Here is a 14,868-nt window from a genome sequence, read left to right as displayed (position 1 = left end):
TCCAGTAAATGTTTGCTTTTCACAAGAAATGCTCTCAATTGTATAACTGAGGTGGACTCGTGAATGTAAAGTTTGAATCGAATTTTATAAGCAACAAATAAATACATTTTAAATCATAAATGATGAATTAAACTGCTTTAAAAAAAGTTAAATCATTTTAAAATGTGAAATTTTTACATAATATATATATCTTTTTACGTAGCCTGTGTGACAATAAGATCAAATGAACGAATATAAGATTTCTTTAACATGAAGCCGAATGCGAATTTAACTGAATTTTATAACCGACGAATATAAACAAATCAGATAAATTTTTAAATGCGTTATTATAATATAACAAAGATTATTTTAAAAATTGAAGTTTATGTAAAGTAATTTTCGTCGCGAATTTTAATTTCAATAGCAGCAAGTTCATAATGGCGCAAGCGAGAAAATAAAGTGTTCTATTGTATACCAATTAGAATTATTCTTATTCTACGACGTTATAAACATGAATTCGCTTTAAAAAGATATTAGATAGGTAAGGTCGGATTTTGGTAGGATTTAATGGCGATAAGACTCGAGTCGAAACAAATCCCGATGTCTCAACATATAATTCGACGCAATAAATTATTAGAGCAACAGATTCAGCGAAGTTCCCGATCTTAGAACCATTTATTTTGTCAAAGGTTTTACAGAAGACAATTGCGACACTTAAACAGTCTGACTATAGAGAAATAGAATTTGTTTTTCTCTTTTTTTTTTTGTTTCCGAAATTTGTTTATAGTTGACGAGGCGAGACATATTGGAATGGAATTTTTTAACTTTTTTTTAAGTTCTTCAGAGATTCTACCGAATATATTCAGTTGGCGTTGGCATAACTGGCCCTAAAGTCGCCAACACTCGCACCGGATTGGTGATTTCCATCAAAATACATAGAGAATGAACGTAATGGTAAATGCCTCACCTTCGGACAATCTCCGAACATTCATTAAATACTTGTCGACTCTTTGCATAATACAAGTTATATTTGCGTTAGTAGAGTTTCACTCCAGTCCACTTGGGATTAATCTTGATGCACAATCACTTCTCGAAAGAAATACAAGTTTGGCATAAAACGTCCGGAATGCTTCAAAGCTTCTAACACTCTGAAACTTCAACGGGTTAAAACCAGAATTAGAGGCTACATAATACAGAAAGCCGAGACTGAAGTGTGTAGGCCAATATCAGGACGTAGTCATGCACTCTTTTCCGCTTCTTTGTGCGAAACTTTATATATATATATATATATATTTATATATATAGTCTGAGCTATATTTTTGCAAAATAGTTCGCATTTTGCCGATTCTATGGAAATAGGAATGAGACAAATAAATAACTTTGTCGCGTTCGAATAGAAGGATTGGTTACTATTAAAGCGCCCAGTTGGACGCCGCCTCACGAGTGTCAACTAAAATCTACCCAAAAGACTCGACTGACTAGACTACTGACACGGTTTTGACGGCCCCCTTTTTACTGTGAGTGGCTAGATAAAACGAAGGTCAGCAGTTGCCGAATGCCACATTTTTTGGCTTTTTTAACAGATGGTTATTGAATAGAGTCGCTAGGCCTAACTGTCATGGATTATTGCCATTCTAGGTGACGACGGTAAATGCTGCTGTCCACATTGTCTGTACACACACAACACCACATATTCCGTAACCTAAACAGTTGGTCTATCAACGGTTGCGTATTGGCAGGGTGATAGCGTCGGGGTCTGTCTGGGTGACATGGGCGGGTAAGTGCCGAAACCGGCAGCCGTATGTTGCTTCGCCTTCAACCGCAAGGAAGCGATGCTCGACGACATAGAGGAACACTGCTCTCTGTAAACGTAGGGTGGTGTGGCCGCTGCATAAGGACAAGGAGGGGTAGGGTTGCTCAAGCTATTGACGGCCGGCATATTGACGTTGGGCATAATGTTGGAACTGGTGATGCCTGGTGATGACGTGTTGAAACAACTCATTCCTTGACTCGGTACGACTGTCGACAAGGGATTGACATTCACCGAATTTAGTCCTGGCCACGGAAAACTCTTGGCACCCAACGGACTTGGCACTTTGGATGCCCAATTGTTGTAAGAGGAATAACCGGAGTAAAGACTATCATCGAAAGGTTGCATCAGTCCATTAAACTGTGTACCGAATCCGTTTTTTAGTTCAGCTGCTGCATTTCGTTCTCGCTTCCTCCATTTTGCTCGTCTATTCTTAAACCAGACCTGAAAGAAAAAAGAAAAAGACTACGTTATATCTTGGTACGATTTCTTTGAAACTATAATGGGACATAGGATAATTGACTAACAACGGGGCAATAAAGGCTCCGGGGTACTTTTTACAGTCGGAATCAATGATCCACTTTAAAGATACATCCTAAATCTCTTGGGACTTACAGAGATGTCGAAACTATATTTTTTCTAAATTCTTAAAGTGAAATAGAAGTTGAATGGAATCGATCGAATATCCATCTATCATCCAACATCGTATGTGACATTCTAAACTTGCTCATCGTTTCAATTCAATAAATAAGCCCATTGTCAGCGAATCATTTGCCAACACTTTTTCAACGACTTTAACATAAATCTACATGGCTTTGGGCGAAATATTTGTCTGGATTATTTTGTCACCTTTATAATTCCGCAGGAGCGAACGTAATCAAAATTCAAAAATGGCCTTGTTAAGTCGTACAAACTAAATATAAAAATTTGAAGATCGAGTTTGACTGACTAAAAGCAAGCGTATTTGTTTGTGATATTTGAAGAATCCAGTGTCAGCATTTTGAGTTTCTATTTCGATTACTGTATTGTTTGCATCTGTAGAGCTAAATTTTAAAGTTTTAATGAAATAGAAATTCTAAGTGTGCGCATCAATTGAAGTGTCCTACCATTTATTTAAGGGAATATAAAATTATTTCTTATACGTACTGTACATGCTGATTCTCTTTGTCGAAAATTAGCTATGAATATTCTATAGTTAAACCTCTAGCATAATTTATGACATGTCGCAACTTTAAACACGAAGTTGTATATTTTTATTTTAGGAAAGATTTTCTCTGAATATATTATTTATACAAGTTACTATGATTTTGCAACAACAACAACAACAATAATAATAATAATAAAACAATTTATGAAACGAGAAATTAAAAATATTCTTGACAAATGAGTAATTTTAATCCTTTTTTTGTAGGATTAGTATAAAGAAGTTTAGCCAAAATATTTTTGTTAGAATTAATTTGCATGAAATTATTAATAGTATTTATCCATGATGCACTATATTTTGCAAAGTCTATACTTTTATTGATAATAAAGAAAGAAAATATAATGAAAAAGATCCAAGAAATTATTTTCGGTAGCATGTTTAATTTAGATTTCAAGAATTTTGCAGATTCAAACCTGTTTAATGTGTAGATCAATCTTATAAATTAGAATCGAAACCAACATTCTACATGAATTTTTCATTTCTGATTTATATTATAAGCTTATCGACTTTTTATGATGGGCAATTTTTTTAGCTATCGAAGGATTTAAGATCGACGTAAACTTTAACGATTAATATCCTTAGATAACTTTTTTAAAAAGAAATTTAAAAAATATAGGTAGGCTTAGCTAATTTATTAAGTTATATCTATTTAATGCGTTTAAAATAACACATCTTTCGTTTAAAAAATTAACATTATTAATACATTTATATAGTCAAATATGTTGATTAGCAAATAACTTTTGCTTTTTTCAAGCCGTAAAAATATCTTGGAAAGAAAATAAAAACGGAGAACTTCGTCATAGCCAATAACAGAATAACTTTACGAATGCAAAGTAGAATGACTAATGAAAAAGTTTGGAGCATGTTTTCGACAACAGGAGAGTTGTACCATTACAGTAAACGCGGCGAGACAACGTTTCGCAGTCGATTCTAAAAGAAAGCAGATATCGAAGAGGGTGAGACAAAAGTCAATCCTAGAACAAGTGAGAGCCAGTGGAGGATGAAAGACCCTTGAGTGTCCAGGGAGAAGGAGATAGGATAGGGAAAAATCCCGTCTCTCAAGCGAGATAGATTTGATGGAACGTGCGTTTGCCATCAGACAGAAAGAGATAGCGGATGAGAAACGCTGCAACTGTGATGGAACATTTTTTGTGGATTCTGTGGGGGATATTATTTCCCATTAGGGTTAAATTCGGAAAAGAAGGAAGGACGATGTGAAATCCACTGGAAATGTTGTCTTAGGCGACATACTTTTAGGCCATGAACGACCCTGGGCTTTTCCGAAGTTTTCTTTGCTATTTTTAAGAGTGACCGACATCACGTAACAAAATAGCTAAGTAAAAGCGTCTGTTTACACAGAAATGCATTTTAAACTAAAATAAATCTCTTTTGATAACATTCCTGAGTCGGATAAGCAAAAACGCTGAAGTTAGCTTTATTATTAACGTATGAATTGAAAATATTCAAAGACGACGTCGTAGTTGCGGATGATAAAATTCCTACACTAATTCAAGTTATAGGAATCGAGCTTAGTATTACTCTTGTGTCTTTTCCTGCAATGTCAACTTTTAAGTCAGGTCATGTCTTTGTCTGTGGTCTTCATAATTACTTGCCTGTTATTGGATACCGTCCTCTGTCTAGTTCGATTGTAGGATTAGGTTCTCAAACAACGATATCTGCTGTTGATGGAAGGGAAGTTTCTGTCGACCTTATTTCTTTTTTCTTTCCGTCGTTAGTTTCAGTTATGGAAAGTTTTCTGTGCACTAACATTAAAAACTGTCAATGATCAGAGAACGTATAATCAATTTTGACGAACAAGAAGAACGTAATCGGCCTTGCTGATAAATGCAGTTAAGGTTACAAATACAATCTATAAGATGTAATTAATTTGCGTAAATTTTACAAACTTCTCGTCTGGGTGAACAAATAAATTTACACGAGATTATTCGGTTGTTGTTAGTCTCAGTCTTGAAAACTTCCTGCAACACGGATGAAATCCCCCTTAATAAAATTCATCCACAAACCACACAAAATATAATTAAATTTCTCCAAACAGTATTTTCATAACAACACACTTAATAAACCGAACTGCGCTGAAATATAGAATTTTGAGGCGCAATTATAGCGCCAGATAATTAACTCCAGTAGATTACTCCTCTCTTGCGATAATTCAGTGTAATCATCTAGAAATATACGCAACGACGAAGAGAAAAATTCCTGGATAAATCAAACTTCATCCCCTAGCGATAATCCATTCTGATTTGTCCAGACAAGCAGGCACCAGACAATTAAATGTGGCTAACCTTTTATAGTGGGTTCGGAAGAGCCGCTCTACATCAACGACATCTGAATATTTTATATAACTACTGGATCAGTAATGAAATATAAGATAGATAGACCTCATAAAATACCTAATCCTTTCTAATGGAATAGAGTCGGGTCAGTAGGCTGTACGCTTTTTTTTTCTTTCGATTACTTTCAAATTCTCCTTAGTAAAGGTGATTTTCTACGCTATATTCTTAAGCTTAATACTTTCTTGAATCAAGCACTTAGACGACGCAATCTAGTCGGCACTGTCTTGTCTGAAACGTGGCAGCTGCTAAGGATTCAAACATTTATAACTTTTTAAGTTGGCTCATTAATCAATATTTTCGTGCGGCAAAATGATGTAATGGAATTACTAGTTTATAATAGAATAAACCTGCTCTTTCTTCAAGAGTCCGATAAAGATGGGAACATTTTTACAGCACGTAGAAATCTTCCGGTTTACTGCAGAAAGATCTATCGATGAATCTTTACAAATAAAGTGTAAAATTTATTGACAAATTTTCATCAAATCTTGGTGTGACATTTAATAAATTTAGGATAGAGCGAACAAAATTATAATTAATTTATTTTTGTTTGTAATTTTGAATGGAATTTTAATTTATTTCTTAAAAATAAGTCTACTTCCATTAAATCTCTGGAATGATTTTCCAATTTTTTATTTAAATTTCAAACATATTTCATTGTTTCAATGAATAAATGAAGTTTACCGTAAATGCTTATACGATTTAGCTTAGAAAACTAATCCGAATTAATGAAGAATTATTCATTTCGATAATAAAATATTTATGTCAGCATAACTTTCTAATCATGGTAATTTTTTCATGATTATTAAGTGTATTTTTGCCCAGATAATTTGAAGTTTTTGTAGAGAACAGAAAACTCAATAAAATAAAGTAATTCTATAATCGTGATGATATAGAATTCGGAACTGGGATGAGAAGATAATGGCATTACATATTTGCTAGTAAATTAAAGAAAAAGGAGGAAAATTCAGATTAAAGCCAACGATCGAAATTTATAATGGAACTAAAGGTGGAGTCATGAGCATCTCATATAACTATGTACTAAGCAGTTGGTTTGTGAATGTCGTTCTAGAATTAGATTTAATAATTCAATATTTAGAGGATAGGTATTAATCGTGAATAGAAGATAACTTTTTATCATGTATTATGCGCGTTTTGGGTTATATCTAAGAATAGAATTGAGTAAAAGTGTTCTAATTCAGATGAGAATATTTCCACACCCTAGTCTAAAGTTGAATGTATGATATGCTCTCTCGACCAATAGTAAAGTAAGGGTGACGATAAATCTTTCTCTGGCGGGAATTTCCACTTCCGGGATTCCGTAGATTCAGAAAAAAAAGTGCTGTTTTTAATGGTGTTTTAACTCCCGTGTGGGGATTTACAAGTATCTAGTGTATAAATATTAAACGATGCCACAATGACGGCTGCCTGCTATGATGTACGAGGAATGCTCTGCAGGTGGGCCAGAGAGTGATAGATGACCTGGTTTTAAAACCCAACCGTCTATAGTAGCTAAAAGAAAAAGGGCAAAACCTAGTGTCCGGTGATGTCACCTTCTTCGACTGCTTAATTAGAAGAAGTAACGTGTCATTCTTTCCTTAGACTTTTCAGCTTAGGGAAATTTCCATTGTATCCTCGTGATTTCAAATTCTGCATATGGTGAAGACGGTATTAGTTCTTCGGGCTTTTGCTGATGGAGCTTCGAGTGTCAAAGTTGCTTCCGTTCTATGGAAATTTCCCGCTTCTGTCGAGTCATTTAGAACCCTCTTAAAAACTCCGGATGTAGTGTCCTCGCCTGAATTAATCCTTCGGATAGGCTTCCTCGTGATTTTTTAATGAAAGGAAACACCCTTCGTAATATATTCTACTTTTTCGTATCTTTAATAGGCGCATAACTTAATGTCTACATTAAATTATTCCTTATAATCGTCGAGCTGATTAAAATCTGTGATGGAGGTTAAATTGTTTTTAGAAACTTTATTCTGTAGAAAATGCCGGTTGCTAGCTGCAATAATTGTTTAGGCCAATGATTTCCTCGAGTCTCTTTAATAGAAGATTCGGGAGATTTCTGGCCTAGACCACCTGGGCCGCCAATGGTCGTCGATCCTTACAAACAACGCGGTCGACATAAATAAGTTGACATCGTAAAAACGAAGACTTATCTTTAATTCACCGGCGCCTGTCTAGTAAAGAAACTAATCGCAAGTTTGTTGTGCATGTCGCAGGCCGAGTCGCGACAGTCTCAATGAAATATGGCTGCTCCTGATGCAAGTTGCTATGGGAACGAGATGGTAGACAATCAACATAAACTTCGAACAGGTCCTGCGCTATCAGAGACGAAGGAGCCTATGATTTATACAGCACAAGATACGAAGTTGTTAACGAGGACTAACCGTGTTGTAAATCTGTTGCTAAAGATTGTAGTTTGTTCCATTGGATCAGTAAACAAAATATTTTTGCAGTTACCGTTGTTGTCGCACCTGCGATAATAACGTCATATAAAATGATGAATGCACACTTCGTCTTTATCTTTGGCTTATTTTTCCTTCTTTTTTTAAATCGCAAATTTATTTAGCGAATTGCTAAGTGAGCAGATGAGATTTTCTTTATTTCCAGTATCAAAATTTGTAACGTAATTTTCGATTTGGTTATATTTAGAGTATAAAATTATGATATCATTTCTCTGCAAGTGATTAATACTTTAATTCATTTATTCAGCTAATATCTATCAAATAATTATGCTATTTTTCTCAATAAATTCCACACGATATTTATCTTCCTATATCCCAGTGCGATATAAATTAACGATAAAATATTGTGAACAATAATTATGAAGATAAAAATATCCAAAGAAAATTGTACTTCTTAATAATCATTACCGAGAAATGATCGCAGAAGTCACGTGACGCCCGTCACTAACGTCGAACGAAAGAAGAACGCGAAGATTAGATGGAGGGATTTGTCAAACTCCTTTCTGTCCATTTCCTCTTCCAAGCTTTGATGAGGAGATCTATTCTTTGGCCACATTTCTCTCACTTCTATTGCTATCGACTAAGTGGATTGCATTCGGGCCAATCAATCGACTAGTTAATAAATAATACGTATTGCCATTAGTTCTTCATAGTCTTGCCTGTACTTACCACCTGGTCTAAAGATCTAAAGAAAACTTGGATATTGCTTTAACCATCTACTTCAATCAATTTTGGCTTTCTTTTTGGATTTTTAAGCGGTTCGGATTTAAACTCCAGGGAAGTCGATTTCGAAATATTAAAATAAATGACTATTTTTACATTTATCGCAACCATCTCTTAATTTAGATCTCCTTAAATTAACTCTACGGGAAGAAATTAACAATATTGAGAACAATGTATATAGTATGATAATGTTTGTCTACGCAAAATTTCCATTTTAATAAAGTTAAATGAATTCATAGAGTATTTTTCGATTATTTAACTTAGTAAATTCTTCGAAATTTACAAGAGAAAACATAAGTATAAACTTTAAATCCGACTGAATTTAACTATTGTAAGTGGAAGAATTAATCTAGTGGTTCTCTGATTGAGTGAGTCTCTTAATTAAGAAGGCGTCGATGTAATATCACAGGCCACGACCGCTGTAGGGGGCCTCTTTAATGACACCAGCTGCCGTCCGACTGTGATTTACTGTCCAATGTCCATTATTTATTGTGGCTGCTCTATTTATCACTGTTACCTCCTGTCAGAGGCTTCCAAACCCCTTTCTGTACTCGCTACCATAAATATTTATGGACACGCAGCTGTCAATACGTTATAGATAGGGTCTTGTCGAATTACTCCCACACAAATCTCGTTTATCCACCCGATACAACGAGTGGTTCGTTAAGAGGTCCGTCCGTTAACGTTAACATTCTCTTCACTAACACCTTGTCCTCGCTTCTAATACAAAACTTGGACACGAGTGCCAACTTTAGCTTTTCTAGTTTATAAATTAATGCGAATTTATTTAATATTTAAAACTAATTACGTGTTCTTCCCTGGCGATAATGAAGATTAATTCTTGGTTCAAACTATTGATTGGATCTTAATCCAATAGCAGTTAATGGATCATAATAATAAATTCTTTGTTTTAAACGATTTATGGCGTAAATAATAATTAGAAAAATTTAATAATTTACTTTAAATTATTAATTATAATTTATTAAAGATATAACGCGATAGTATATATTCTATTATATCCATTATTATATATATATATAGGCTTATATTCTACAAATTATTTTAGGAAGTGACAAACGAAATTAAATGAACGTTTTAAATATAAATGTTAGTAAAATGATTTATTTTTATGTTAAAAATATTATATTTGTGCGGAATAAAATGAATTCTTGAGTTATATTCTTTCGAAAGAAAGTTTTCTAAAATTTATTTCTAAAAAATAACAATTTGATTGTGATAAAGGAATAAAATCTTATAAAAATATATTACTGCGGTTAATTTCGTTTGCTTTAAATTGTCTAGATAAATATGTTGAGTGAAATATGGATTAGATAAGCAGTAAATAATTTCTTGTTGAAATTGTTATTTTCTTGTGGTCCATCTTAATAAAACTGACAGTACTTTAGATAAACTAAGTAGTATTTAATGTGCTGTTTTATCAATTGAATATGACATTATGACAATGTTTTATCTATAATTTCTAATATGTATATTATCACTACGCAAATGCGTCGTTGAGACATTCAATACCTTTTCACTCAATCCGAGATAATTGAACGAAAATAAGTTTTACTCCACATAACAAGAATCCTAGAATCTAAACATTCCTTTAGGAATCCTTCGATAAGGATTTTAAGAGATTATAAACCTAGTCCCTCGTGTATGAAGACCGAGATTACAAAGGGGCAGTCTGATAGGGGATGGTAATGTCGGAGGTTCCCGGCAAACTAATTAGAGGCCCACTTGGCCCCCATGCAAGCACACATCCAGGACCGAAAAATATTAACTTTTGATTGAAAGTGACGTGCACACGTGATAAATATAGGTAGTGTTATTGCGTATGGTGGCTGCCACCTACGGTTGCGTTGACGTGCTGCAGTTGCACTTCCTGCCGTGTGTCTTATTGAGAAGTGAGCAATGTGAGTCAGAGGGACAGATAAATATGGCAATAAACCCCAAACTCCCGCACGGGGGACCAGACTGGTGCCGAGTTTCCCAAGTCTGAAGGTCTAGTGATAGATGATGGACAGCTATACAAAAGTCCAGCACGTGTCTGCCCGTCCCGGTCATTCTGTTAGATCTTCACCTGATAGATCCGCATCTTAAAACATTTTCTTAAAATTTTAGTAGATTTATTTTATGATTTTGCGAAAATTGATTTATATTCGATGAATTAATATTATTTTAAAAATATTGTCAAATTATTCTATGTCACAATTAGATTTTCGATACGAGAGATAAATGCGTTGTGGTAACTTTCATCAGTAAATATGTGTTGATTTCTAAATTTATATTCAGAAAATTTTATTTAGATTATAACTAAATTAAATTTAGCTAAGTGTATTGTGATTAAATCTAATTTAATATTCACTTCTAGAAATGAAACGTAAAAACTATTAAAACGAACATTATAATTTGGCATTTTCAATGAGTTTCAGCAGAATCCAATAACTTAATTGGGATAAAGAATGATAAGTGGTTTAAATTTAATTAAACCGTGATCAAACCGGAATAATAAAGAAGGCCTAGATTATCTAACCGATAAATTTAAGCGTTTAAACGGACTTTATAATAAACAAAATTAGCTTTCTATAATTGGATCAATGTGAAATTCTCAGTTCGAAATTATATATAGCTAAGTTAAGATTTTAAAAAAAGAGAGAGAAGAAAAACAAAAAATAACGTAGGCCTGATCCTTCGAGCTTTGTAACTATCAGAAAAAAATTTGACAAAAACATGTTAATAGATTTTTCTATCTTATATCTACTTCATTAGAAATCTTTATTTTACAGGATATTATGAGATTAATATATTTCAATAATGGCTAACAAAAGATGTATATTATAGGCCACTGGAAAGCGGTTCTATTAGATCTTCCGAATGAGAACCGGAAAACGTCGCTATCCTCCAATAATGAAGTTATTAACTTAAACCATAACCTATTACTAGAGGCGTCGACAGAGAATAATGGAAGGTCTTATCCCTGGCCTACTGATTAAGGATAGCTCACGCCTGTATATTTGAAAACGAATTTTCTAATCTGCTTTATCTTAAATGGTACTTCATACTCTAAATACACTAAGTATTCTTATACGGATAATTAATTTTTATTTATTATATAATTTTTTTAGCATCTTTAAACTTATATTGATGTAGTAACTGCAAAATCTAAAGGTTACGAAGATACCAATATTTTTCGTTATGTTTTAGGTCTAATTGTTAGTTTTGATGCAGATTTTTGGCGTTTTATTAATACTTTAGCCTATAATAAAAGCGCAAAGAGCTTACAGATTATTACCATATGTTATTACATCATGTATATATATTTAAAATTTGTCTAAACACCACCTTAGATTCGAAAAAGTAATGAAATTTTCTAGGATAACAGTGATGAAATAGGCCTACTAAGAGAGAGTATTGGTTGTTACAATTACTATATTTACTTATTAATTTTTCCTTTCAAGCTGATAAATTCTAAAAAGAAATTTTGGATGTTTTTAAATTAATTGTATACTTATTAAAATAAAATAATAGTAATTTGATTAAATGTAAAGTATATTAAAATTTCTGAAACGATGCAAATTATAACGATTCAATCCTTTCCGAAGGAGATTTTTACGAATACGATCATTTATGATGATAGGTTATATTTATTGGAACGAATCACAGAAAAACATCACAAAAATCTAAATTACAAATCACAAATTATCATCCTATATTATTTATAACCTTATAGTTACATATATTTCATATATATAGTAAATTAAGATAAATTTCTCTGTTAATTAAAACTCTATTTTTTGAAATATTTGAATAAATTTATATAATTAATTTTACCATTGATAGGTACGGATTTCGAAATAAATTAATGTTTTTAACAATTGATTGTTCTGAATAAATATAAATTCTTCAAAATTTTCAGTTTTAGTAAATATTAATTTTCGATATAAATATATAGATTTTAATCTTTATATTACTTTGAATCATATATAAGTTATTTATAATTAATTTAAAGGTTTAATATATAAATATATTAATTGTTTATTTTGCATATTTCACAATAACGGACTAAATAAACTATTAAAAAGTTCAGTTGGACCAACTCATGTTATTAATTAAAACTGTTCCAGGTAACTTATAACAAACTGTTTCATTTGTGTTTTCGATATTTCAAATAAAATCAATATTATTTGTTTAATTTTATTATTATTATTATTTTTAAATTTTGTATTCTTAAAATATACACAGTCCATCTTGGTTATTTAAGCTTCAATATGAAATAATTATGATAAAGTTCTTTTTTATTTAAGTCAAATATGAAAATACCAAATTATAATAGTAATAAATATTATATTTCCTTTTCTAATATTCGGCGATTTCTTTTCTCAAATCATTGACGGATGCTGAAAAATACTTGGAATCTTTAGTGAATATTTTCAAGTCGTGGCAGTTTTTTAATGGTTTTTAGCATTAAATATAACAACTTACCCTTATAACAACTAAATTTCTTCTGTTATATGGTAAGATGACTATTTGTACCCTTTCGTGGTGCTGGTTTCTCAAAATTATTGATAGAATAATTTATAATTTTAATAATTTGTTGTTACAAATACAGATTAATTTACAGTTTAGTTTTAAAAAAATAAAGTAATTTCTATTCTGTAAGATTATTTCACAGATATAAAATTTCAAGTATTTACAGGCCTATTGATTCTACAAATTATTCTACATGGGTTATTAATTAAATATAAGTTAAAGACTCGGTAATCTCTGAAATCTGTTTTGAATTTAATCAATAAAAATAGTTTTATTGAATTTTCCGGGTTTGTAAGTATGAATTTTAAATTGTCGTGTTTATAGGCTGTACATAGTAAATTTTTATCGGTTTATTTATATTTTTTATGTAATAGATAATTAAACGCATTTAATGACCTAATATTATTGATATATTATTAAAATTTACATCGATCGAATTCGATAATTTATCAACTGTAAGAAGATTTCAGTCGATTTTCTTATTTCCGTATGTTAAAAGCTTATGAAGAGGGAAAATGATGCAAACGTAATAGAATTGTAAAATGATTTGAAACAGGAAAGAAAATTTTGTATTTTGGAAGTATTATGAGAAAGAAAATGTGATGAAAATTTTTATAAGATAAAGCTATAGTGTGAGAAAGAGATTTATAAAATGAATAAAAATGTCGTCTTTTCCAATTTACGAATGCTGCTTCGTCTCTTCTCTAGCAAAATCTACAAAACTTACATGCGTATAAATGCCGTATTGTGTCTTTTCAGAATAACGAGTCGGTAAGAGGTTAAGCAATATGAATAGCAAATTGGTTATGTGTATACCCGAATCTTCGTCATGCAAATAAGTTAATTACCGGAGAAGGCATGCTCTATACAACTATTCTATACAAATGCTAGTCGGCATCTATTTAAAGGCTTAGCAGATTAGATGTAAGGATCCCCTATCAATAACTGTAAATAACAGATTGATAAAGTGAAATGTTGCTTCTAGAAGTGTGAAGGAGATGACAAACAAGCTACCTAAGTAGCGAGATTAAACGTAATGCCGCGGAATCGAGATTCAAAGACGGTCTATTCTGTCCGCATTTGTTATACGACGACCTTCTGTAAGGTCGAAAAATTGTTTCTATGTTAGATTTTCATTTAATCTTCCCTCCTGCTGTGAATGAAAGCACAATGAGCTTCGTACTAAGATCGAGAATGCGGCGCATCCGAGCCTATTTCCATTTCAATTTTCTGTCATTCGTTTTCAATTTTAATGGATTTAATCTTTATTTTCTTTCAAAAGAAATATCTAATTTGTAATAAATGCAGATACTTAAAATATCTTCAATCCATCGACGTGGCCTAAGACCTACGAGAAGAGAGATCTCTTTTACAAATCATACAATTTAATTTTGAGAACATAATCCAATATAAAAATAGGTTACAAAATATATTAGCAAAAGAAATTTTAAGCGCAAATTAGTCGAAGAGAAAAAACTAAATAAGATGTAAATTAAACAAAAGGATTAACCTTAAGACTCCCGGATTTAAAATTTGTACCTTAATCTACACAGTTAATTAACCAAAGCTGGATCTATTATATTAAACAAACGCGTGTTTAGGTATTAATATTTATTTTCCTTAAAGCGCTCTTTAACTATTAGAAAGTGCCGGCAAAATGGAAGAAGCCTTCTCGTATTTCGTACGCTATAACTTCGTAAATCAAGTATGTGTCGAGAAACGAAAAAACCTTCATTAATTAACAACGTCACCGAGTGTGACTGTAAAACAAATTGTCCGGAGGATTGAGTTCTA

At 32.1% G+C, this 14,868-nt stretch overlaps 1 protein-coding gene across 2 annotated transcripts in view; it reads right to left on the bottom strand.

The window, feature by feature from the left end:
* Positions 1 to 385: 385 nt before the first annotated feature.
* LOC136974827 (pituitary homeobox x-like) overlaps positions 386 to 14,868 on the bottom strand; it is a 33,702-nt gene continuing 19,219 nt past the window's right edge. Inside the window, exon 3 of one of the 2 annotated variants that reach the window (XM_067269784.1) lies at positions 386 to 2,233. In XM_067269784.1, coding sequence (XP_067125885.1) covers positions 1,682 to 2,233 — 552 coding nt within the window. In that variant the 3' untranslated portion in view covers positions 386 to 1,681. The remainder of the gene's footprint in view (positions 2,234 to 14,868) is intronic. The other variant, XM_067269783.1, reaches the window with a different exon arrangement.

The sequence above is a fragment of the Centruroides vittatus genome, unplaced genomic scaffold (assembly GCF_030686945.1).
Source record: "Centruroides vittatus isolate TY-2023 unplaced genomic scaffold, ASM3068694v2 contig_357, whole genome shotgun sequence".
NCBI classification, from domain to species: Eukaryota; Metazoa; Arthropoda; class Arachnida; order Scorpiones; family Buthidae; genus Centruroides; species Centruroides vittatus.
Note: the sequence above shows the minus strand (reverse complement) of the source record. Positions and strands in the feature narration are given on the sequence as shown.